Here is a 27,959-nt window from a genome sequence, read left to right on the forward strand (position 1 = left end):
TACCCAAGCTTTGAACTGTTGCTTGCCTCAGATCAGAGTTAAGGTCGTAAAAATAATGAGTTAGAACCCACTATTCGTTATGCCAAAATTAATGAGCATATGGTCCTAATTAAATCAAAATCAAAATGTGAAGTCACCTTCCCCATGTAATTCCAAAATGCCAACAAATTAATATAACCTGTTATGTCCAGGCTCCGTCTCAGAAACAATGGCTGGCAGGGATTCGTTATTTTTATTTGCAGGTCAAGTGTAGTTAAACACAAAACAGATGAAACATTTTAATACACTGAGCCAACTCTTACAAAGGAAGACATGAAACACTTTTTCGAAAATATGAAGAATATCAGCTAGTCTGCAGGAAGTATGAGTCACATATGACAAAGTTATATGCTCAGGTAGAGGTCAATCCACATGATAGTCATCCATCAATCATATATACCTGTTGGTTGTTTGTTTGCCTGCTCTCATCTGACCATGGAGCCATTTGAATGCGGCCCTGTGGAAAACAACTGTGCAGAAAATGGAGAAATCGTCTGAATAAAAATCTCATCACTTTTTCACAAATGACTGTTCTTAGGATTTTTTCAAAGTCAAAGCATGTGACAGTAAAAACAGCTTACATTTTGGGTACATGATTGGATTAATATATCTGAGCACAATTCATTGCAAGCAGTAATTGTTATTACATCTGATAACTAAATAATCATTATTCAAGTTCATGTACTTTGATTGCAGACTGTTAAGAATATGATAATATGTTGCAAAAAAAGGAGCTTACAATCCAAATAATGATGGGGGTGGAAGAAACAAGAGAAAGATAGGAAGAATGTACACAATGTCCCATGCCGATGTTTAGGGTGAGGTTTAGGATTGGTTTCTGTAGGGGGCAACAACGCAAGCTTTAGATCAGTGATGTTAGCACTGAGAAACTCAAGGCTGGATGTTATGCTGGCAAAATAACAATCATCATGGCTAATTTTTTAAAGCTGCATTTAGTAGCTTCTCTGGCTCCTGTTCTGCTAACAGGCATCCTAAGAAGGACTGACAACCATCATGGAACTGTTACAGAAATTAGGATATCAATCCTCACTGCTTTGCTTTACAGGAAGCATTTTCACTTGTCAAAACAACACTGTCCATTTTGCTTGCCGAACATTCAAATGGACATTATTGCTATTAGGCAGCAAACTAAGACCCATAAAAGAGACTCCTGCTCTAGATTCTGAACTGCTCTGCCTGTCTACCTCAGATTTATTGTCTTGACAAGCAACTGTGACTCATGTCCCTTTGAATTATGGGTGAAGCGAAAGCAGGTCAATGTGCAGGAAGCCGGTTCAAGGCGGAGCTCCTGGACACCTCGCGGTACGCATTACGCAGCAGTACGTAAGGGAAGCAGGTCTCCAGCATGTCTGTTGTCAAGAAGGATGACTCCTCTACAAGCTGAAAGAGGCACACAGAAGGAGATGTTAAGCACAGACACAACACCATCGTGTCCTCTGTAGCAGTGCTATCACCAACTGACATTCTTCTGGCCACTGAGTAGAAGGCAGCCATCTAACAAGACACAGCTACACTGTGTCTTCTTCAGGACAATCTTCAGTGGGAGAACAGGCAGATGATAACAATTTCCATGTTACGACAGCTGTGAAGGCGGACAAAAGCTGCAATGGACAAGAGACCACTGATTGTCATGTTAACATGCCATTAGATTAAAACCTCTTTCTGTAAAGACTATGTGTTTTGTGAGGGTTGGTAAATGTGAATAAGCAGAATGAGCAGAAGTTTTACCACAGTATTTAAATCAAGATATATCCTGCAGTATAATAAAATATCACTCAGGCTTGTGTAACAAGTAACGGTAGCTTAACTTTAGTTCAAAAGTTCAAGCAGAGTAACAATATATACATTGGTCTCTTTGAACAGAGAGAATAAAATAGTCCTTTTAAATAGTCTTTAAAATAAGCCTCATGCCTTAAAATGATCAGTTTTCAAGATAGTTAGCAGCCAACACTATTTCTTCACTGTCCAAAGGGAGAAAATGGCAAAATGACAGTTAGAACTTTTGGTCTCAGCAGCTAGCCAGAGGCAGCAGCCAATCAGAACTCTGGCTCCTGGCACACTCAGCCAATGAGCTGCTGACAGATGCCTCTCCAGTTAATTCACCATATCATGGCCTTCTTTTTCAAATCCTCGCATTTGTCGCTGTGCACTGATGACCACACATAAAACATACTCACACACAGACGTCTTCCAAAACACAAAAACCAACAAAAGTCCCACGGCAATCAGCGAGTGGCAACAGGGGCAAAACAGTAAAATCTGAAAGCTGCTAGCTACGGACTGGCTCGTGGACGGTGGATATCGATTCAGTCATTCTAGCCCATCGCTAGGAATTATCTTTGGAAGACAATCATACTTGGCCACTAGTCATCGTCTCTGATGATATGATAAGCACCGAAAGCGTGCATTTAATTACCTGGCATAGACAGCTGCCAGGCAAACTGAGTACTGAAAAACTATCTGTATTGTATCTGTACCCAAACAAAGGTCCACAGGCCGGATGTCGCCCTCCAAGGTCATCTACCCAGACCTTGCCCTAAACTTTAGACTTAAGGTGGTCCCAAGTCTATAACAACTTGAAGGCACACAACAACAATCCTAATTAACTTGACTATCTCATCATCTAAAAGCAGGCCCACATTTCCCATTGAAACACTAGTAAGTTTATATTGGTTAAAATCATTGTTCATTTTCAATACTGTATTGTTCCTTCCCTAGAGAAGACAATTATGCTGGGGAAAGTGGAAGGCAAAAGGAAGAGGGGTCGACCAAGGGCAAGATGGATGGATGGCATCCTTCAAGTGACTGGACTTACCTTGAAGGAGCTGGGGGTGGTGACGGCCGACAGGGAGCTCTGGCGTGGGCTGGTCCATGAGGTCACAAAGAGTCGGAGATGACTGAACGAATGAACAAAAAAAAAACCATTGTTCCTTCATATGTGTGTGTGTGTGTGTGTGTGTGAGTAAAGGTAAAGATTGTCCCCTGACATTAAGTCCAGTCGTGTCCCACTCTGGGGGTTAGTGCTCATCTCCATTTCTAAGCCAAAGAGCCAGCGTCGTCTGAAGATACCTCCAAGGTCATGTGGCTGGCATGACTGCATGGAGCACTGTTATACACACAGAGAGATATACATATATATATGCACCAATAAGATATGTGCAATGTGCATGGGAATTCTTTCAATTTTTTTTCAAACTATAGTCCAGTCCCCAACAGTCTGAGGGATCATGAACCAGCCCCTTTGCTTAAAAAGTTTGAGGTCCCTTGATCTAGACCTTATATGCAAGTACATTCTGCCTGGATACACATTATACACATTATTCTCTTCACAGAAAATGGAGAAAATGCATGAATTTCATAGCAAGAACACACGTCCTCTAGCAAGCGAATGGTTCCGGTTTTAAAATACCTCCTCAAAACTCTGCAACCTTTGTTTGATCTCAGATGTAACACAGGACAAAATGCACATAATGGGGAACAAAGCCTTTCTTAAACCATTTTACATTTATCTTCAAAAGCCACTCTCAATTCATAGGTCTTGCTATGTTGTAAAATCTATTCTCGATGGCTTGTTTCTATGACAATTTCTCAGCTTGAAGGAACATACACACACTCACACACTTCTGCATGGATTCCAAAACCTCACATGGCAATTCACTATTGTAATTGATACACAATGGGCTGTGTAATTCCTTCTCTATCTTGGATTGAACAGGGGCAAGGACACTGCAGATCTGCCAGCCACACCTGCTTCCAGCATATCTCATCTATACTCCAGAGGAACGCAAACCTCTTGTCTTGTCCTTCTGTCACTAACACCAAAAGCACCTGGGTTCTGCCTAAGCTGATTTCCAGAAGAAGCTTCCCGCTCTTCCAACTGAGCCACTAAGTGAATGCCAGGCCAGCTCATTCCACTCACTCCAGACTGAAACATTTGCATTTAAATGACTTTGCTGCAAAAGCTGTTTGCCCCAGTGAATATCAATCCCACCCAGGCACCCAGGCCCTCCCTAGCTGAGCCTTGTCTCCTCCCATCACTGGAAGAATCAATAACCATCTCCTGCTGCCATGGGAGCTCTTAATGGAAATGCATTGCCCAGCAAGCATTAATACGCTACTTTTTGCTTCTAAGGCAGCATTCTTCACCAGGCCAGGATGTCCAGGCTCGTAATCCTGAACCACTAGAAGTTACTGATGCTTGCCACCTGGGTTACTGTAATCCATGGAGACTCATTTCTGACTCTCAGAGTGGTGCTGCATAAATGCTGGCATGGTTGCAGCCAAACCTTTCAAACCATGGCCTCTGTGAATCAAAACATCATTACATCTCCTGTTTTCCCCATTTCCTCTGCTCCAAATCCTAAAACTTCTGCACATAAGCAACCACTTTATTTTCCCACATGCCATATGAGTTGACTCACTTGCTTAATCCATACCCACTGTCTACACAGATTATGCCTTAGTGATGCACATATCTGATGCTTTCCTTTATGTCCCCCAGAATCTCCATCTAAATGTACATCCAGCTCATCCCCTTTTCTCCCAGAAGGTACAGTTCTCACAACAGTGCCAAGCACAGTTCACCTCAATCTCCTATAGACAACCAAGCATTCCAGTCTTTTGTTGCTATTCACACTGTGTGGCTTCCAGATGCCATTTCGAAGTGGAAATAGGGCAGAAGTAAAGTATCTGAGAGGGATCAAGGGGTTCAGAGGATGCAGTTTTATAACTTTTGTTGGACCTTAGCAAATATGACCCTTTGGGCCTTTAGATATTACTGGACATCTATAGCCCCAAGAAAGTATTGTCCATACTCTGGGACAATTGACATTTTAATCAAATAACATTTGGAAGGGAACTTGTCCTCATACCTGGCCTTCAGGCTCTTTTCAATTACCGATTTCCATTAAAATACTAAGTAGTGTATCCAATACTTGCGCAGGAGTCAGTCCCTTCCAGTGAAAAGGGGATATGAATTAAATTATACACCCATTGCTTCATCTAAAAATTATATGCCTGGGTAGATGCAAGGATTTGAAGCTGCTGCAGGTTTTCATATTTAGGACACAAAGATTAGCAGACCAGTATTCACCCTTTCGATTATTGTTGAAGTCAAGCCAAAAGTGAAAATCAGCAAGGAAGCCTTGGAACCCTATTGCTGACATTAACTTCTATAGGTCTTGAATTCTAGGCATTATATAGGTAAAGATAAAGATTTTCCCCTGACATTAAGTCCAGTCATGTCCAACTCTGGGGTGTAGTGCTCATCTCCATTTCTAAGCTGAAGAGCCAGCGTTGTCTGTAGACACCTCCAAGGTCATGTGGCCGGCATGACTGCATGGAGAGCTGTTACCTTCCCGCCGGAGTGGTATCTGTTGATCTACTCACATTTGCATGTTTTCGAACTGCTAAGTTGGCAGAAGCTGGGACTGACAGCGAGAGCTCATGCCACTCCCTGAATTCAAACCTGTGACCTTTCGGTCAACAAGTTTGGCAGCTCAGTGCTTTAACCACTATGCCACTGGGGGCTCCAGGCACTATATAAATATTGAGAAATTGAAGGCAAGCCATTAAGGAGAATAGAATTATGGAAGGAAGGAAGGAAAGAAAACAGGAGAGTAGCTCAGGGGATACTCCTCAATCTTCCTGATCTTTTCTGGCTCAGGTTTTGCTTACTCTGTTTAAAGCAGGTGTGAGCAATTGTGTGGCTCACTAACTGCTGGTTGACTGCAATGTCCATCATCCCTAGCCAGTGCAAAAGGGTGATGGGAGTTGTAGCCTAAGAATGCCTGGAGAAAATTCTATACTCTTTCAGCCTTCAAGGCATTTATTTTCATGTAGGATTGTTCAAATGCGGCTGCATTCATTCCAGAGCGTTATGTGTGGGACTCACCAAATGCATGAGCAGTGAAATCGATTCCCAGTTCTTTGCTTTCATTCGATCTGCTTCTTGCCCCAGCTGCAAGAGGCTAACGGAGGCCAGCTAGGAAGACAAGGGAGAGACAACAGGATGAAGGTCAATTCTCCTGTGGCTGGAAACAGCTACAGCTGTGAGATTTACTTGGTGTGATTAATCAGAGTTTCGGCTGCAGTTGGGGAAAAAACACATTGATTGAGCGAGGAAAGCCATTAGACTTCATAGAAGAGATTCTGTAGTGGAGAGACCATGTTCCCAATGAGCATAAATGCTCAAACAGCTGAAAACAATAAAACTTTATGTTCCCAGAACCAAGCACAAATACACACAACTTTGTCCAGCTCTTCAAAAAATGAAAATCAGTGGGGAAAATTGCTATCAGTGAAGTAAAAATGAATTTGGGGGGGGGGGGGGTGCAAGAGCAGCAAACAGGGAATGAATGTTTAACCTTTGAGCTGTTTTTCTGCCTCTGACTGCCCTCCCAAGCTGCTTTCTTCCCCCTTCTCCCCAGCAAAAAAAATCTCACACCTTTTCCCATATAGAAAGGTAAGGAACCTGGAGATAATGCTTTTGAATAGCAAAAGGGCTAAGCAGTTTCTATTACTACCCTGCTAACACTGTTTTCACAAAACAAGTTGTTGTTTATTCGTTCACACCAGAAGTGACTTGCAGTTTCTCAAGTTGCTCCTGACATGAAAAAAAGCTGTTTTAATTCATATATTTCATGATTTTAATGTCTTTTTATTGTATCTTATGATGAATCATTCCATTGATTTTATATTTTGTTATATGGAGTTGATTGTGACTTGTGTATGTTTGTAAGGCATTTAATTTTGCCACTATTTCCATGTAATATGCTTTGAGTCCCGTCAAGGGTGAGAAAAGCAGTATATAAATACTGTAAATAAATAATGTTTTCTCTTTCACTGTTAAACTGACTTATATATTTTAAAATCTCTAGTATGTTGGATAGCCAGTCCAGGAGACCGTCTACTCATTTGTCCATTTCTGTGTTAGTTGTTTATCCTTCTACAACTCAGCAGGACCATGGACAGCTAGGAGACATTTCCCAATTTTAGACACAGGCTGAACACACCAGCACTCCTTGTAGTCTTTTACCTATGTTTTTAGCCAACATGTATTTTAAGTAGTTTTTACTGTTTGAAAATTTTATCCACCTGGATGTTCTTAATCCCATTACCTGCATAACTTGTATGCTACAGTGTAATAAGGGTCTTTGGACCATAATAAAAATCTATGCATATAAAAGCTGGGGGACTCTGTCCCTTCTCTACTAGCCTGCTCACTCACTGTGCCTATGGCTATTACATAAGTTGTTAAATAAATTACACAATCCACTACAGCATATTTGGAAATCAGCAGTGAAACATGACCAACTGGAGAGGGTCAAAGGCATATTCCAGAGTATGCTTGAAAAAAACATGGTTTGCCTTCCTTTAAAACAAAGAGCACCTTTTAAAAATGTATTATATGCTGAAAAGAAATGGCATCCTCCCCTCCCCCCCCCCCCCCCCCGCAATCCTCTTAAAAGTACCTTTCCTTTGTGCAATATGTAAATTTAATCAGCTCAGTTAAAAGCTAAAGTATATTTAATTGGTTGGCAATCTCAGCAAGGGCATGTCTCCCATCATACTTCAGAACAGCTTGCAAAAGGAACATCCGTCCCAGGAAGGGCAAGGATGGAAAAGTTTGAGCTATCTACTACAGCTAATGGTGAGGGGTGATGGAAATTGTAGTCCAGCAACCTAAAGCATCGTCCTTGAAGTTGCAATTTCCACTCTCGTTCTGTGCCTTTCCCAAATGCACGACAGATGGAAGTTCAACTGATAACGCATTTCCCCATTGTGTATCCTCTCCATATAGTGGGGAAAGCTGTAGTAGTTCCATTTCTCTCTCAGTAGTTCCATTTCTGTATCATGCTAGCAAGTGGGCAAATAAATATTCACTTACGTTTTGCATGTGAGAATGATTTTTTTTCTTTGCTAGATGCGATTATAAGAGTTTGGCTAAGTTTTAAATTTTTAAGCACTTTTGTTTTTGGAAAAGCCCCCAGACTGTAAGCACATGTGCAACATATTTTTGCACACAAAGCAGCTTTGCATGAAATGCAATTCTTTTCTGTGCAAAGGACATTTTTCTGCAAAAAAAAAAAAACCAAAAAATTATGTAAAGAAGCACTAATCCCACTAGATGCCACCAAAATTATGTGAGGAAGTATTAATCTTCTTTAATGCCACTAATATTCTGTGAGGAACCTTCTTTTAGGTATCAATTAAGCTGCCACCAATATGTTTAGAGACGCTGGTTTATGTCTCTGTTTATCTTTAGTTGTGTTGTGAGGTGACTTTGGTAGTGTGGAATGCACCAAGCATTAAAGCAATGGAGGAGGCAGGTTTGAAATACAAAGAGAACAAGTTTTATTGTTAACAGAACGTAATTGTTGCAGTTTTGAGAGTTTGAACTTGGCACAAGGCTTAATGTTACAAAATGGCTGGTTTGAGATACATTCAGACTTCTGATGTTACAATTCCACAAACTCCTTCTTTAGTGAAGTGCTTATACTACTTCAGAGTTCCCTATTGTGAATATCCACACTGTTTGCCCTATACTCGGAACAAACCACTGATCACCAGTCTTTCCTTACTGGCGATCCTTTAAACCCCCTCTGTTAGATTCTTTAACCTAAGCAATCTAACAAGGTAACACCTTCAGCTCTCTTGCTGAAGAAATATTCACAAATCCTAAGAACTAACTGAATTCTCACAGCTTCACAACCCAGAGCCCTAACTGACTCTGAACTCTTCCCCGGGTCTCATCCACCGGACTGGAGCTTAACTGCCACTTTCAAACCTTTTTCTCCTTAAGCTCCGCCCACCTCCTCTGCTGCCTTGTCCCGTCACCATGGCAACCTATCCCTCACAGCTAGGCCATGGCAACAAATGTAAACCACAAATACAGTTTTAAACACATTATAAATAACACTTTATAATAAACATTATAAATACAGTTTAAACACATTATAAATAACACTTTATAATAAACACATCTCTACACCTTGCCATTCAGAAACACATGCAAAATTCCCAAAAGCTATCGTCACGTGTGAAGGCACTATGAGAAAAACTGGGAATATTCTTTACATCCCTAGTAGCAAACATACCTTTCAGGTGCCAGCCTACAGGTTCTGACTGCCTCTTCTCTATAGTGAGCCACAAGGAAACATTTACCTGATATAATGGCAGCAAGGGGAACAGAAGCTGCCATGCATCTAATGAACAGATAAATCACGCTGACTTCCGTAGGCCAGGAATAAGAAAGTGATCATGCCTAGTGCTGCCTCTATCCATCACTCACAGCCAGCAGGATTTGACTCTTCTCATAGCAGCAGCCATGGAACAATATAGTAATGGGGTGCTACGTGAGTTGCTTCAAATATCTAAAGAAGGAAAATTTCCAGGTCCCTGTGATCCATCTCCCATTGAACACATGGATAGTTAAAGTCAAGGAGGACCAAGCAAAAGATTGCAATCAAGTCTGCAATAATCCTGAGAGTTCAGAGTGTGGCATTGTTTGATAGTTTTGAAAATCCCACACAGATAAGCGTCTCTTCTTGGTTGGTCATCAAAGACTGTTTCAGAACACATTCTGAAAGCTAGTTGGCATTGCCTCTGCTAACTGTGAGAGAAAAAAGGTCGAACACCGTAAAGCCACCCACTGCATGGCTATCAGTCTCCTCCCAGTAGACTCAAATCAAGGAAAAGGTTCATGAGAAACACCACACCTCTTAATGTTCCCCCAGCAACAGCAGGAGTATACCTCTGGGCAACTAAATCAGGAAATCCCAACTGGATGGCCCCCCACAAGGGTTTGCCTCGGGGAGGGGTGGGCAAACCAAGAATTGGCAGTTTGGAAGTCCCTGAACAAACTCAGAAGCAGAGTGGGCAGATCAAAAGACAACCTGGAAAAATGGCACTACCTAAAAGAATCTTCCACCTTGTGTGATTGTGGAGCAGAATGAACAACTCCACATCTGGGTTGTTGTAGGTTTTTCCGGGCTATATGGCCATATTCTGGAGGCAATTTTTCTCCTGACGTTTCGCCTGCATCTATGGCAAGCATCCTCAGAGGTAGTGAGGTCTGTTGGAAGTAGGAAAATGGGTTTATATATCTGTGGAACAACACCACATCTGTATGCTTGCCCACAATGCCCTGTCTCATGCAAAGAGGAAGAATTGTTTAGAGCTACAATGCAGTTGCTGTTGCCCGTTTTTGGTCTAAAATTATTTAACCACTTGTGCTCCTTCTAATTTTTATCAGTTTGATACTTACTTATGCAATGCTTTTGACATGAAATAAATAAAAAAGAATACGTTCCTATAACTGAAACCTCAGAAGTGTACTGTTCAAAAAGGGACATCAAGTATCAAGGTACTATCTCAGATAGAGAATCAAGGTCACCTTTCTTTTGACAGAGCAAGGCCACTTTCTTAGAAGAAACAGATGTGCATGCCAAGATGTCTACTCTTTACCCCATGGCTAGGTTAACTACATATCAAAAAACCTAAGTATCGACCAAATCAGCTTTTGTATACAAAAGGAGAAGTGCACATGTTATCCTGCAAAATATCTGTAATAGGTGCCTTTGGACAGAATTCAAAGCTATTCTCCAAAAGCATTTGCCTATGGATGGCTCCATTCCTCTTGCCTTCTGCAAACAGGTAAAGACCTTTCTCTAGCAGCAGGCATTTGTGAAAGGATAAGGGGCAGGGGAGGTGTGGGTGGGATTCTGAGGAAAATTGTGAGTTGTAAATTCTATTCTAAGTGTATATATTATATTTATTATATTTTAATCTTTATTTTAAAATATTTTGGATGGCCCACGAGGTCTCTTCCAACTCTCTGATTCTATGAAATGCACACTGTATTATTTTAAAAAAAATGCATTTAATTTGTTTTAAATTGTGACCAAAATGTGTGATCATTAGCTGCCTTGAGGCCCATGGGAGAAAGTTGGGGTATATATAAAGCAAATAACAACAGCAAGAATGACTGTTTGATACTGTGGAAGATGAGATGGGGGTTATTTTAATTGCTGATGTCTTAACAAAACGCCAGATATGAGGAGGGGCTGCAATGGATTTTTCTGCTTCACCCAATAATCAGACGCACAGGTTGCTTTTGTGATGGTGACTGGGTTTAAACAAAGTGCAGCAATTAAAGTGACAAAGCCTGGAATCTGTCCACCACAGATTTGTCCACATACATTTGTCTTTGCCTTCCTGCGGCAAATGAGAGAGAGGCTCATTTCTCAGTAAACAATTTCTCCTTACTAGCAAGTAAAAATCCAATTTTCTGTAAAATAGACCAGGGAAGGCAAGGAGGGAACCAAGAAAATAATGTTGTTACTGCCTCCTGGTTACAAGGGCATTGAAAAAGATAGCTAAGGGGGATGGAAGCAAATGCTCAAAATCTCCTTCACCACAAATCCAATTTTTGTTGGGCTGCACATTTGTAAACATTAGCTGAATGTATTTGCAAGAAACCAAGCTTCTATATGCCATCTCCATTCCACTACCCTGAAAATCTGTAAAATTACAATCCCAGTCATCCCCAGTCAGCACATACAATTACAATAGTGACTGGGGACAATAAGGACTACAGTCCAAGACATACGTAAGTCACCATTTTAGGTGCTTTCTGAGGCTACTAGAAGGATGGTTTAAGAAATCAGGCAATTGACTTCTATAACAATGCCCACCGTCACGCTTATAGGTCTGAAAACAGGGAAGTGTTTGTTGCATTAAAAACACCCTTTAACCTGATGCTTTGGTCCAGAAACAAGAAACATGGATTGTACGGCTGTGGTCCTAAATACACATACTAGTTGAGAAAGCTCCATTTGAAACTTGAGTAAATACAGAAAGTGTTGTGCTATAGAAGTAGAAAACATGCATCTGGGAATGGTTTCTCAGAGTCAGTTATTTTCCCAATTCTCGTGTCTACAGCATTTCTTCTTCTGGCTTCAGTCTGCTCATGTAACTCAAAGATCGAGGTTGGGGACTAGCTATAGCTGAGAATGAAGTGGGAGGTTTTAATACTAATCAGAAAAAGGCATACTTCAGTTAACAACGCATCTGACAAAGGTGCTGTAAAAAGGAGCTCCCTGGTCAGAGGCTTTTTAAACAAATATAACTAGTTCTTTTTACAAGAACCCAGCACTGCCATGTTTCCTTGGCTACTTTCTAGCAAGAAGCTTTTCTTTCTTTTTCTTCTTTCTTTCTTTCTTTCTTTCTTTCTTTCTTTCTTTCTTTCTTTTTGCAGCATTGGCATTCAGTGGATGGTGAAGGAGGGCTAGAGAAAGACACTCAATGTTGAACAGAAGCAGTATCTCTGCTGTAAACAATGCCATAAAACTTGAGCTGGGGAAAATAAGATTCTACTCCATCTGATACTGCTGTAGCTGTGTGTGCTTACCTACAACAGACAAGGTACACATCTGTGAAGAGCAGCCAGACAGAAAAGGGGAAAGCTAGTGAGCCTGCCTCCCCAGCTACCCTGGCATGCTGAAATTACATACATCTGTAAGTTCTACCAACAAAATAGAAATCATTTAAAAAGTAGAGGCTGTTGAAAAGAAAAAGTCTCTAGAGTAGATTACTTATGCAAGCTCATTTGACTTCATTGTTTCATATCATATGTGAGATTAGTCTTGAATAATGTTGGGGAATCTGAACCGTTAGGCTCAAAAATAATCGTCAGTTAGGGTAATTCCACCAAAATATAGCAGATAACCAGGAGCAAACTCCATAACCAGCAGAAGCTTTCATGTGGTGAGAAGGGATAGCTTTCTGATCTTTAGGATATAGCTCAGGATTGCAGAGGCAGAACTTTGGGTTCAAAAATATTTATTGAAGTAAAAAATACATTTTTGATAGAAAAGTCTTGCAGTCTCTAACTTACTAAATCTCATCTTCTAAAGAAGATAAAAGGTTACAAAAATCCATGCAGTTACATTTTGCCTACAGAAAAGCATAATGTGTCCTCTCAGGGAGAAAAGAAAAGCAGAAGAAACAACGGTGGAAACCTCGTGGTCTTTCCAGGGCAATTGAAACTTAAAAGGAAGTTGCCTCACATAATTCCATTACTACATCATCAGAAGGGGGGGGGGGAGACAGTGGCTAGCAGTGAAGACAAAGTCTTTTAGGAAACATGCATAGGAAAGTGGGGAAAGAAATCCCTGAGCTTAGCCCTGCCTCTAGTCTAGCTACTCATCGAGGACTAGAAACTTGACACACACAAAAATTGCAGTCCAGAGATGAAACACAACAAATAAAAAGTTGGCTCTAATATGTTGAACTTTTTGTCTTTGTTTTTGTGGTGTTGGAACCTCTCCCTTTTATTTCCATATTATTTCTAGCTCTGATACCAACTTTTTGACTCTGATCCCAAAGTAAAGCCAAAGAGCACATCTACTTTGTTAAATGACGTATACATGTAGCCATACAGAAGGTATAAAAGTGCTTCACCGCCACCACTTTCTTCTCTTCTTCATCATCTTTCCTTCTCTCCCCCCCCCTTCTTTTTTTCCCATTTCCTCCTTTTTCTCATAGCCACGAACACTCCACTCATACTGCAAATGTGAATGCTTCTTGCCTCTTTTTTTTGACCATGCTTCATTGAACTTAGGGGCCTTGTTCTGCACATATAGGATTGTGCTGTAAGTTCATGGCCAAAATAAGTTTGAACCAGCAACCTAATACTATGTTACGCAAGCCACTGGGTTTTTTTCCCCTTCAGACTCACAATTTCCACAGTCCAATCTACAAACCATAAATCACATGAGAAACATCATTCTTCATACCACCTTATATTTCCCAGAAGCAGTATATTGCTTTGGAAAAGAAAAGACTGTGGAGGCTCTTTTGTGAGTAATAAAATAAAAGAACAAATCCAATTCCCCATGGCCTGCAAAGTCATGAAATAAACCTCAACCCAGACAATATGAAGAGCTTTACTCACCATCAGAAATTCTTTAAGGTGAGTTTCAATGTTCTTGTTGTAAACAGTGAAGAGAGCAGCTGACACCTGTATGATGGCTTTGGCTAGGCAGTGGATGTTGTTGCTATAGCCTACAGAAAAAGAAAAACATCCACACCAATGCCAAACATTTCAAACTGGCCTTTCCCAACCTAGTGCTACCATAGATGTGTTGGACTACAGTTTCCAGCATCCCCAAGTAACATGTCAATTGTGGTTTATTTATTTATGACATTTCTTCCCCGCTTTTCTCCAATCTGAAGGGGATTCAAGGCGGCTTTACAGCCAGGCAGCCATTTGATGCCTTCAGAACAAAGTGCAACTAAAACAAACATTTAAAATAGAATTATAAAAGGCATACATCATGACATTTAAATCAAGTGATCAGTGTTGTGTATCTGCAAAGGGTTTGTAACAGGGTTCCAAAATTTCAGGTGCTTCTACTGGCTCAAAAAAATGGACTTTGAGGCCCCATCTACCCTGCCATGTAATGCAGTTTCATGATGCAGATTAACTAAATTATATGACAGTGTAAATTCATATAACGCTCACCTCACTCCCTGCTGTGTTACCATAGCCTTTTTTAAAGCATGTTTCCAGTACACCCCCATTTTCTCCACTTGCTAGCATTTCCTTTTTACCAGTCTTAGTCTGAACCATTTTTAGTTCAGCAGAAAAACAGTAACCTGCCCAGGGATCTTGAAAGAGCTTCATGAGTAAATAGAGATTTGAACTCAGGTCTCTCCATATAAGTTGGACACTCCAATCACCATGATATATTATCTGTCAGTTAAGCATAAGAAAGCAGAGGCCTGCTCTCAGAGATGCCATGAGAGCTAAACCTGTCCTTCCCCATACTGGCATAGTCTTGACCTAATTTGTGAGAAGCTATGATACAGTTTTAGAGAATTCTAGTTTTCATATAGACACAAAGATAATAACTATATCCTAAATATCCTGAACTTAGAAAGTGCTACACAAAGAGAAAGCACTTAGAGTCAATATGACTAAGGGCCCTTAGTCATATTGAGGCAGAAAATCTCACAATGTCAGCTTTGAACTGGGTTATCTGAGTCCACACTGCCATACATTCCAGTTCAAAGCAAATAATGTGGGATTTTATTCAGCTGTGTGGATCGGGGTCTAACACATTTGGCTTGCTTCTCTGTTTTCCAGAATACATGTGTGTGTGCATAAGTTAACAGATCGTGATTGCAGCTTTGGGGATGTCACTGTAAGTCTGCCCCTCATTTCTTACCATTGATGTCAGTGGTATAAACTGAGGAGGCGTCATTGGCCAGGAGAGGCAGAGACACGGCTACAAAGACCAGCAGAAGACAGGCAATCTTGTAGTCCTCCTCTGGTGAAGAGCTATCTATTAGGGAGGCAAAGGGGATTATGTTTGGCAAGAGATTTCAGGAACAAGCTTGATTTACATTGTCTATTCCTCTTTCCCCAGCTCAGTTGCTCAAAAGACATGCCCCTGAAAAAGCATGTTTTTTGTATTTTATTTTTTTTAAAAAGCAATAACTATGGCTGCTGTGACAGGCCGATAAATTATCTGATGGATGGAGCTGGTGAACTGAACAAAACTGATGCTGCTTGGCTTCACTTGAATCAATGGTGTGTGCCACAGAAAAAGAAACAAAAAGAGAAACGGGTTCAGAGATAGCATAGGGAATGGGGGAGTGGGGGGCAGGGCGAGAAAGAATATTCTCTTATTCCATTAGAGTATGTCTCTGTATTTCTGCTCCTTCCTTTGTGTAGGCATAAGTCTCATGCACTCTTCTCCCAAACATTTCCTCCAAAGAGTGGGGTGTGATTTCAGCCTTCCCCAACTTAGTACAACTCCCATCATCCTAATGCCAATGAATGGGTGTGTACTACAGCCCAACACATCCAGGTGGCAACTGGTTAGAAATGTATTTGTATCTATGGACAGATTGACTTGACTGTGTCGCTGGGACATAAAAAGAATGCAAACTTCCTTCCTCTCCAATAAGTAAAAATTGAGGCACTGCAACTTCTTTTCTCTATTGGGATATGGATTATGACCTGTTAGGATCATAACCAATTGGTAGCAGAGTTTCAGAAGCATTCCTTTAGTTTATTGGGTAATTGATATCACTGGGCATGTAAATATCTTGTTTCTGTTCGATTGTCTCTGCAGACAAAGATTCAAGTAGACTTCTTTAAAATAACATGTTTTTTTACTCACAATTTCATGTATTTAAATATATATGCGCATTTCTTGTCAGGTGAAACTATAAAATGTTTCATTTTGTATCTTTAACTTATAATCGTAGTCTTTACCAATATCTTCAAAACTATATTGCTCCGTACAGCTCTCTTTCATAATCTACTTCCAAGGGACTCAAGCCCCAACAATTTTCTAACTTCCTATACTGACTTCTGTACTCAAACTAACTCAAGCCTCAAGCGTCATTCGTCAAGTGTCATCCTTTTAAAACTGCATTCTAAACAGTCACTGAACCAGTCGCATGGTCTGCAGCCCCTCCCACTGCCTCAAGTACATAGAGCTAAGAAAACTGCAAACAAAAAAGGCATACACTTCAGGAAATAAATGACACATTATAAATGGACAAAACATTAAATAGAGGAGGCTTGAGAAGGTTGCTATCTTCAACATTCTCATTTATAGAAAAGCTAAGAAGTCTTAAGGAAGTAAAAAAAGAGGAGTAGGAAAGACAGAGCTCTTGCACTGTGGCTGCATTGGGAATGAAGCCATTGTGGCCAAAAAAGAAATATGGGTCAATGAAGTGGGGCCATCGAAGTGTAATCCACAGGGATAGGTTTTCCAAGAAACCAGCCTAGATCATGTTAGGATTGATGGACCCTAGTGGCTGGAGCAGAGGCAGAGACTCAAACTGAAACCAGCACTGCTTGGACACAGGAGAAATGACACCTTCCCACTTAAGGTCCTTCCACACAGCCCTAGATCCCAGAATATCAAGGCAGAAAATCCCACAATATCTGCCTTGAACTGAGTTATCTGAGTCCACACTGTCACATATTCCAGTTCAAAGCAGATAATGTAGGATTTTCTGCCTTGATATAATGGGATACAGAGCTGTGTGGAAGGGCCCTTGGTGCTGGGCATCCTCTGCCTCAACTATACGCTGGGCTTTGAAAGAGCTGCAACAAGGACATTCTACAACTGAGGACAGAAGGGAACATGAAGCAAAAGTGTCAAACGGTCAAAGACTGGAGGAGTGGTTGAGAAAGAGCTATGTTTTCATAAAATATGGCACAGCCAGAAGCCTTCAGGTATTCCAGTAGGGACTGGAGAATTAACAAATTTCTTCGCTTTTCTACCATGCTAAGAACACACCAGTCACTGCAGTGTGAGATATTGCACTTCTTCAATCCATAATGTATTGTGACCAGGATAGGAAATGAAAAAAAAAAAACTTCAGAGGCTCAGGTACCAACAGAGAGAGTCTCAAGGTGACATAAGGGGCAAAGTTACTGATGCAACCAGCCTGGGCTATGTGGGACATGGTGGCCACCAATAATGATGAAACTGAAGGTTCACCTGCCACATGTTTAACCATTGGCCACTTCCCAGGAGTGCCTTATTTGTCCATTTCTGTATGATTGGGAGTGGGGGGGGGGGTAGACTAGAAGACCTTTGATAATCCTCCTAATTCTAGAAATCTGTGATTCTCAAACACCATACAGGTTCAACCTAAGAGAAGGACAGTCTTCCAAACACCAGTGGAGGGATCTAGTTCTTTGCCATGGCAACTAAATATGTGGTTTACTAGAGATCCATACAGGATAGTCTCACTGGATAATATCTATTTGAAGTTTCTTCTTTCAGATCCAAGGTAAAGGAAAGAGACAGAGAGAAGTAACATAGAAAAACAAGGTCCTGTGGCAAAGGAATCTGAATCTGATGTTTCCGTGGCCATAAATGAATGTGGCTATGCAAAGAAACTGGGCACACCAAACCCAATGGTGTGTTATACAAGAACCAATGCCTGTAAATCTCAGCTGCAAAAGTTGCAAAGTAAAATACAGGAACACTGACAACTCTTGGATAAAGGCTGGGAGTAGGCCTTTTGAGCGCAAACAAGCCAGCGACAGCATCCAAGCAGCGACAGCTCCTAGAAACAGAGTTAAATATTTATTATTGCTGAGATGATGCAGAGTCTGGAAAGAGTCCCTGTGCGGCTGCTCTAAGAGTGCTAAAAAAACTGCTCTTCTCTAGGCTCCTGAAGTGATAACACAAGACATTATTTACAGCCTCATAGTTTCATGTTAATAGGATGGGCTACGTTGGCAAGCCTTTTTCTTACCTTTCTTCAGATTGGAAAGGGCACACACAAGGGCCGGATCAATGTCACAAGGCACCCCCGCAGCTGTGGCTAGTTCGAAAATAGTCAGGGTCACCTAAAGAAAAAACAGGGAGAATGGAATGAACTAAGAGACAAGAGCTGCTGACTGGCTGGATAACTTTGCTCCTAGTTCCTAATCCACATATACAACAGATGCTGTAGTTCAGCGTGTTGTTAGCGTTGCTACTCCTGGTAGCAGGGAGAAAAGATCTGCTCAGGAGTCGGATGGAGAACAACAGCGAAAGCGCATTAGGGAAATCATTATGTGATACTGACACGTTTCAAGGCTTCTCAGATTGTGAAATGGGGGATGGGGAGGAGAGCAGAGGTGTAAAGAGGGCTGCTCGCGATCCGGAGTCCGAAGGGGAATTGCAAAGGAAGCGCATCCGCCAACAGAGGATGAGGACTTCCTGGGGTTTGAAAGGAATTCTGGGTCTGGGAGTGATATGGAAGAGGAGGAATTAGATTGGACCCGTGTTCAACAAATAAGGGACATTTGTAACCAACCCACCTCCAGTGAGGAATTTGAAGGGTTCACTGAGGACTGGCAACCAGGGACCTCTTGGTAGGATCTAAGTCTTGGCAGACGCTGGCAGAGGTGGAGGGATGGGTGCTCGGATTCAGCTGCAGGGTTGGGGGCAGCTGAGAGCGATGAGGAAAGGGTGGGGAGCTCATCAAGCTCTGATGAGGAACTCTGAGATAAAAGTGGGTTCTGTTTGCATGATATTTTGCAGAAGGCAAAGCGTCTTTATTGGACGTAACTCTTTGTACTGCCAACTATTGCATTTGGGTCCTTGGGCTACAGCTTCGTGTGTTCCTGAATTCCTGTTCCTCTGTGATTCTTGCATTCCAGCGTTTGTTTACCAACGGCTTGACCACGGACTGGTTTGACTATTGTTTTTGGCTTTCTGGACTTTGAACTCTTATAACTCTGTGCTTGAATAATTCCTTGCTTTGGGACTTCGTTTTTCCATCTTCTGTGACTGTGTTTTTGTGCTATACCAACTTTCAAGCAATTTGCTTAACTTTGAGTTTAATCCGGATTATAAGGCAGCGCTATAGTCTGGGTTATATTTTTGTTACTGGTATTGCTTTATTTTGATGCCAAATTACTCCTGGAACTCTTTGCACTGAAGTTAAGTGCTTTGAAAGACTATTTTTGTACAATAAACCTGTGTTTTGAACTCTTATCTTGTGTTTGGCTCTAATTAAGGATTCTGGGTCCTGACAACAGACATAGTAGAAACAGCAAGAAAGTTAAGTACTAAGCCCCTGAGATATAACACTTCCTACTATAGGTAGGATATAGCATCTTTGCAGACTTCTCCATGTAAAAATGTGACTACGGTTTAAAAATAACAATATCTGCTTTTCTTCCTGCTATATAATTTTTAAAAAGGAGAACTTTAACAGAGGTCTGACTCTGAATCCCACCTCCAACTGATTTCTGCAGTGAGAAGTGATTGTATGATTCAGGACGTGTGTTGACATCTTTGAGAGATACAACTGTGTGCAGCAATTTATTTGTTAATTGTCTCCATTAGGTTTTGTGCCAGTCATCTGTTGCAATAAGTGATGATGTTCTGGTGCAATTACTGACTGAAAGTGGGGTGATAAGATACCATTTTTCCCCAGCAAGCAAAATATTTTGAGCCAACCTTGATACAGTTCACTCCATTTCCTCAGTCGCTTTCTTAGGTTGCATATATAAACCAGGGACTCCTTCAGATTGTACAGGTAAAGTAAATGTTTCCCCTTGACATTAAGTCTAGTTATGTCCAACTCTGGAGGGTGGTGCTCATCTCCATTTCTAAGCTGCCCGTAAACGCCTCCAAGGTCATGTGGCCAGCATGACTGCGTGGAGTGCTGTTACCTTCCCAACAAAGCAGTGCCTATTAATCTACTCACATTTGCATGTTTTCGAACTGCTAGGTTGGCAGAAGCTGGGGCTAACAGCAGGAACTCAGCCCACTCCTCAGATCCGAACCACCAACCTTTTGATCAGCAAGTTCTGCAGCTCAGAGGTTTAATCCACTGCGCCACTTTAAGTGTCACAGTTCCATCCCATGGAATCTTGGGATTTACAGTTTAGGAAAGGGTCTTTACCATGCTCAGTCAGAGAGCTCCACAGGTGCCTCATTAAACTAGAGCTTCCATGACTCTATAGGTTGCATCTGTGAAAGTTAAAGTGAAATCATTGTGCTACAATTGTGGAGTGTGACATTGTTCCATTTTTCAAAGACAGCTAAAATAAAAGATACATAGCTATTGATGTGAAATGCTCAGTTCTCTTGATTAATGGTACTAACAAACTACCAATTCCAGGATTCCATAAGATCATGGCATGGCAATTAAAGTGCTATAATTGTGTGTTGTGAATAGGCCCCAGGGCAACAATTACTGCTTTGAAATCCTATCCATTCACACACACATACACACACACAGCACTACCACTGGACAGCACAGTGCAATGTCATCAGGTCACATTTGTGCCTTATCAGGCAACATTAGAAAGTAGGGACAAAAAAAAACATACAACAAGCTGAGATCCCGCTTCTTTTGTATACCACTGGATACGCCTCTCACCATCCCAAATTGAAAAGGAAATATTACATAATTTCCATGCTATTTTGGTAATCATCAATACATTACATAAGCTTATTCCTCCCTAGGCTGTGCTCAGGATAGATGTCTCCATTGCTCCATCCGAGCTGCAATACTACTTCTATGACATACAGAGATATATGGACAATTCCAGGGAAAAACAAGAGGAAGAAAACCCAGAGATTGCCAGAATAACCAAACCAATATGGACGCTTAGCATGGACGTATTCATCAAAAGCATATGTCAGAAGCAACTTAAAAACCATCGGGCAAGGAGGCCTACCTCCTGACCTATTGCTAGGAGATGGGAATGAGTGGGTGGAATGTCATTTGAACCAACCCAAGCCCTGCTGTTGTTACTGCTGCCACCCAGCCCTATCATATACATGGACACCTACTTTCATTCAATCTGATTCTTTAAAAGGCACTGAATACTTTTTCTTCCAAAAGATGTTCAAGGCAGCCCACACATTCGACAGAATAACAATAGAACCATATGAGGTAAGCCATTTTAAAAAGTACTGTCAAAGAAATCACATACAAAAAAAAACATAGCAAAGCTGAAAAGTTTTCACCCAAATTAAAACTCAATAGAAATATCTTGATTCCATTCCTCAAACTCCCCAAGGCGGAGACCTAGGGAAACCTTCTGAAGGAATGCATTGCATAGATCAGGTGCTAGCAGGAAGGAGGCTCTCCTATAGAGATTAAGCATCTTAACCCTCACTTTGTCAATGCCATCATGCCCAACTTCCTGTGAAGGACATGAGATGTAGTCCAAAGCTATTTGGAAGGATGTTCTAAGATGTCAAAGGGAAGCGTTCCAGAGAGCGAATTCAGAACTACAGTGATGCTCTTTGTAAAAGTATATTAGGGATTTAGACCATTTGAGCATATGTGTAAGAAAGTTTCAAACACATTCATTTGCAGTACTCTAAGAAAAGGGAACAACTAAAGTACATTAAATGAGTCAGTGTGGGGTAGCACCTTGAAAGATGACTAGGACTCTGGGAGAACAGAGTTCAAATTCACACTCGGCTATGAAAATCTACAGTGTAGCCTTGGGCAAGTAACACCTGCATCCTCAGAGAAAGGCAATAGTAAGTTGTCTCTGGATAAATCTTTGTAAAGGAAATTCTACAATATGGTTGCGTGGAATGTCCTTTGGACCTACTGATTCTGGTGGCAATGGCTTGTTGTTGCCATCCATTGATCACCTCAAGTTGGAGTTGATTACAGTAAGTTGGAAATCATTTGAAGGCACACCATGGATGCATAAGCAATGGGAAAGAAGAAAGGGCAAATACAGTAGGAGAAGCAGAGGGCCATTCAAGTCTTCATTTTGTTTTGATATATTAATTCGGATGTTTTATGTTTAAGATTTATGTTAGTTATAATTTTCAATTGATTGTTTTATTTAAATTATAGTTGTTATGCTTAAGTTACTCTTTATGTGGGGTTATCTTGGGTTATTATATTTGTATTTACTGTTATTGAGGCATTGAATGTTTGCCTTTTTGTTTGTTGGAATCCGCCCTGAGTCCTGCAGGGGAGATAGGATGGAATATAAATAAAGTATTATTATTATTATTATTATTATTATTATTATTATTATTATTATTATTTGAAACACAACAAGATGAGTCCACAGCAGACAATATCACTCTGATGGTTTTGACCTACAAAACCCTATACGGTTCCGGCCAAGTGTATCTGTCCGAACGGATCTCCTTCTACGTCCCACTCCAGAGTCTAAGATCTTCTGGGGAGGCCCTGCTCTCGACCCCGCCTCTATCACACGTGAGATTGGCGGAGACGAGGAGCAGGGCCTTCTCGGTGGTGGCCCCCCACCTGTGGAATTCACTCCCCGGGGAAATTAGATCTGCAACATCGCTCCTTTCCTTTAGGAAAAAACTAAAAACATGGATCTGGGACCAGGCATTCGGACAATCGGGCAGATAAAGAAAGAACTTTGACGATGACTAGGAAATGATTAATGGATTAGATCCATGGAACTCTGAAAGACGAAACGCTGATCACAAGAATAGTTTTATATGATGTGTTATGTACTGGTTGTTTGATTGTTTTAACAGTGATAACTGCTTTTAACTATGGTTTTGTATATTATGTGTAATTTGTATAGGCATCGAACTGTGCCTTTTTTTGTAAGCCACCCTGAGTCCTCCTTCGGGGGTTGAGAAGGGCGGGGTAAAAGTACCCAAAATAAATAAATAAATAAATGGCTGTTGTATTGGATCATACGTCGGACATTTCCCAAGTGTCTAGGACTGTGTAATGTATTGGCGAATATTGTTGTTGTTATTATTATTATTATTATTATTATTATTATTACTACTACTATTATTAGTGTTTGCAGCTTTTTGTATTTGATTATATCTGTGCAATCCCATAGCTAGTAGGCTCCTCTCAGTTGAAGTCTACTAGCTATAATATTCCACTGATATAATTAAATATAGAAAGCTGCAAACACAGAAAGACTTGAGTGACAGTACTCTGATTTCTCATACCAGGACCAAGTTGAGGGAAAATGTGCTGGCATACATATCTAGCTGAGAAAACAGGTAAGAAAGTAGAGGTATCAACATTCCTTTCCATTCCCACCAAGATCTTTTTAGCAGCTTCTCATCTATATCATACTTCCTTGGATCAGAGCAGCCCAAAGAATCCCTTACATTCCTTTTCCCCAGAAGCAGAGATGAAAGCTATCAATATGTAAGTCAGGTGTACCAAAGATGCTTAAATTGCATAAAGACAAGCTAGATAACACAAGTCCAAGCCCTTGCTTTTGCTGCAATCTCTCCCTTAACATTCTGTCTAGACTCTGAATTTATTTTTGAAACTCTTCTTTAACTCCTTTGCCATCCTCACCATCTAGCCCAGTGGTTCTCAATCTGTGAGTCTCCAGATGTTTTGGCCTTCAACTCCCAGAAATCCTAACAGCTGGTAAACTGGCTGGGATTTCTGGGAATTGTAGGCCAAAACACCTGGGGACCCACAGGTTGAGAACCACTGATCTAGCCCATCACCACTGATCCCTCTAAAGAAAACCTTGAAACTCCCCCACAACCATTTTTGTCACCCACTCCTGTTATGTTCACATGCATGAAGAACCATAACACTTTGGTGTATTATACAGCACCTCCCACATTGCTGGTAGCAAATGTCCATTACTAGAAAAGGAAGAGAAAAAGATGAAAACATCTCAGCTCTTAAGAGATCCCAAATATAAATGTTCGGCCTTGAAACATAAAAGATGTTTTTGTCATACTGCACTTGCAATAGACTGCCAATCCTCTCCACCTCGTAGAGTAGGCACTTCTCTCCGCTCTTCCATACACATAATATAATGCTATAGTACCATGTTATTTACCATTGGATAAAGATTGTCCATCACTTGGCAAGTCCGCTTTGTATGCCTGCTTCTCCATTGCATCAACCACAACCTCAAAACTGTGTTTTCTTTCAGTTGCTTCCAGGAGAGCAGAAAAGATTTAGGAGGAGGAAAAAGTCAAAGAATTAAAAAGGGTGAAAGCCTTCTGCAGATTTCATCTAAATTGGCACAGAAGGCAGATGGGGGCTGGAGAAAGTTTTAAAACATTTATAGTTGTTAAAAGCAGACCAGACAAGTGCCTGCTGCCTCAAGCCCACTCCTGAAACATTTCTCTGAGACGCACAGGCTGGCTCTTGATTCAAGAGGCTGTGAATGACAGATAATCCGCCTCCCTTCTTGGGCAGTCTGTGCCAATTAATCACCCTTGCAATTAAACATTATGATTTGTTTCTAAATATTTTTCCAACTCTTGAGTGCCTGGCTGTTGTCTTGCATTCTGCACTCTTTAGCTCAAGCAAGAAGAATCATGCAGAGTGAAAGCAATGCTCTGCAAAGTCCTGAGAACAAGTGGATAACCCACCCTCCACTTCTTCTTGGATCTGAAGCTAGGCTCAAAACGAGGTATGAGAGCCATGAAAAAAAGAATTATAAAAGAGAAACATGGGCTTTCCTGTGACTGCAAAACACTTCCAAACCCAAGGCTGCAGAAGGCAGAGCGCTGTCTCCCTCTTGCTTGGGCAATGAAACTGGCTTCTGAATCCTACAAACACATACTGCTATGTGTTGTCTTATCTGCATGTATACATCTCTTCTGAATTTGTGTGTACACTGTATATATGTTTGGCTTGGTATAACTACTACATTTCACCTGTATGTGACTGGAAAAATGACCTACGTAGATGACCAGCTTATTAAAAAAATGAGACGAACACTGTATATTGTCTCAGCAGCACACAACTCCATCTTCATGTTTGTCTACAGATGCAAACAGCAGCAGACACCAACCAACAAGAAGTGTGCAATTCACCTGCCATACTACTACTACTACTACTACTACTATTAATAATAATAATAAACACCATAAAATTACCATCTGTCGGCTGCAAAAGGCCACCCTACTGGGGTGTGCATGCATTATTCACTGATACATCACACAGTCCTTGACAGTTGGGAAGTGTCCGGGCTGACTGCACAAGTCTCCAGCCCTCAATGAGTAGTTAGCCTAGATAGATTAGAATGAGGGATTCCTTCCCCACATTCCCTATGCAAGAAGGAGCTTAGAAGTGGGGTTGTCTTACTCATCCTGCATGCCACTATCTCCTCCCCTTTTTGCTACTTAGCAATGCAATATCTGCAGGGATGGTGTAATTTCCTCTTTAAATGTATTTTTATTGCCCTGGTGAAGCCATCTGGACAATTCTCCATTTTGGCCTCTCTCTTGCCTTTGTTCTCCTTGAGTGAGGACACATCTTGCCATTCTCCAGACAAGATGTAGATACATGGCTATTTTGTTATTTTTCCTTGTTTTCCTTAGAAAATAGCTCATGTTGAAGCGAGTTAGCTCCAAGAACCTTTTCTTTTGACTTTAATAAACAAATTATTTTTAGAACCTATGAAGTTGTGGCTCTGGAATTCTGTTCCATCCTGCTGAATGGAAACTAATCCTTGCTCTCTGCACGTAAGCTTCTCCTGGTGGTTATGAATTGTGCTTCTGGCACTCTGCTATATTTTTGTGGAATCATCCCAAGTGAGGGTTATTTTTGAACCTAAGTTCTTGATTAACAACAACAACAACAAATAAAAATTTATTTCTATATTGTCCTCTCTTCCCAAGACATACAAAAATACAAAAATGCAAAGGCAGCATACCACTTAAGCTGGGATTCCAACAGAATTGAACTGGAAATATCTCTGTTGAGCTTTCTTTTTCCCGCACAGTAGCACAGTGCATTCCTGATTTGATCCAAAGTGAGCTTCAGGGAGCTCCCCATTCCTATCCCTGCCACACCATGCCAGGATAAATGAGCATCTATGTTGCTGGTCCCAAAGACAAGCACTGGATTGCATGACTGTGTGTTTGATGGAAAATGGAGACAGCACCACCTAGTGACAGCACTTTTTGACACACAGACCATCCAAGGCATCCTATCAGAGACACACAAACACCTTTTAAGCACTTTGGGGGACATGGCCTTTTCATTAGTGCAACAGCTGAGACTCTGTGCCATGTCTCTTCTTATTTTTTTTCTTCAACAACTAGTATAGGAAGGGAAAGAAGATTAGAAGCAGCTTACTCTTCAAAGGGAAGAGAAGCCTGTAGTGCCAGCTTTTGCCCACATCCCTGGAGAGATACGGCTTTGAAAGAAACCTGGTGAAGAGGTGATGTCTCTAAGCAGTTGAAAGAGGAATGAATGGCAGCAGAGCCACAGGGAAGATGAGCCACGCTCTGTGTAGCTACACTACAAGGGCAGTGGCTCTTTTTACCTTGATAGGGCCAGGACATCCACCCGAGACAAGAACAGTTAGTAAATAGACTCCTGGAAGATTCAGGCACTGCTTTAGTTATGCTGAGGTCAACATGTGCTGGCCAGGACCAGCAACCGCATGCATCTTTGTACATAGAAAGTGCACACTCTTCCACTAAAGGAGAACAATAGTAGTCAAGTAATATGTTCCAAATAAGGCCATCACAGACTATAAAAGTCGGCAAATGTAGAATAGTAGGTCCCAAAAACCCACCTAAAAGCAAGCAAAAAAAAAAATCAGGCACCTCTGTACAGGTCACTGGATTTTGAGCAGGATTTCGAGAAAGGCTTTGGAGAAGAGGAAGAAATTACTGGGGTTGATGGGAAGTAGAGCTGGGTGCGGGGAGGTCAACAGGACACCACAAAGTTCTATGAGTGGTATCATCTTTTTAAATATGAGTTCTTGCATTAAAAGCCACATCTTGGATCTGACTTTACCTCTTTTTGTTGGGGAATTAACCCAAATGTGTTACCAGAGAAAGATGATCGACTACAAATCTGATTTCAAGAGTTTACTGGCCAAGGTCACAGCCTAGCTAAGCTAGAGAAGAAACTGCCACACCCACAATTAGATGAACTTACTCTTTATAGTGTTCCTCTGTCATGCGCACATAAATCTATATTCAAGTTTCCATTTATTACAAAACACATATTTTACAAGAAATCACATATCTGGGCGCAGTCTTACTTCTATTGCGTCTACACTAGGAGATGATCATATAAAGAAAACAAGGAAAATAAAGAGCTATTTCTTAACATTTTTTCTAAACTGCAGTTTCTAGTTCCCCATTGCAGTTTCAAGTCTCCCTTTATTCATTCATTCATTCCTTTACAGTATTTCTATACCGCTCTTCTCATCCCTGGGGGGACTCAAAGTGGTTTACAAAAATAATGGTAAAATTTAAGGCCTTGCATACATAAACCAAATCTAAACAGCATATAACTAGGCATGAAATCAATAGAACCATGCACCATAAAATAAGATAAGAGGACATTTAAAACATGAAATATAAAAATTCAAATGCCTAATTAAAAACATTAAAATCACATGATCCAAACTTGATTGCATGTATTCCAGATTT

The 27,959-nt window shown here is 41.0% G+C and overlaps 1 protein-coding gene across 1 annotated transcript in view; it reads right to left on the reverse strand.

Moving 5' to 3' along the window:
• Positions 1–213: 213 nt before the first annotated feature.
• Positions 214–27,959, reverse strand: part of NCKAP1L (NCK associated protein 1 like) — a 97,094-nt gene continuing 69,348 nt past the window's right edge. Inside the window, exons 27-31 of the mRNA XM_060763805.2 lie at positions 18,358–18,451; positions 15,294–15,410; positions 14,018–14,127; positions 5,954–6,043; positions 214–1,440 (exon numbers count right to left, since the gene is read on the reverse strand). Of these exons, the coding sequence (XP_060619788.2) occupies positions 1,315–1,440; positions 5,954–6,043; positions 14,018–14,127; positions 15,294–15,410; positions 18,358–18,451 (537 nt within the window). The 3' untranslated portion in view covers positions 214–1,314. The remainder of the gene's footprint in view (positions 1,441–5,953; positions 6,044–14,017; positions 14,128–15,293; positions 15,411–18,357; positions 18,452–27,959) is intronic.

This window comes from Anolis sagrei, chromosome 2, assembly GCF_037176765.1.
Source record: "Anolis sagrei isolate rAnoSag1 chromosome 2, rAnoSag1.mat, whole genome shotgun sequence".
In the NCBI taxonomy this organism is placed as follows: domain Eukaryota; kingdom Metazoa; phylum Chordata; class Lepidosauria; order Squamata; family Dactyloidae; genus Anolis; species Anolis sagrei.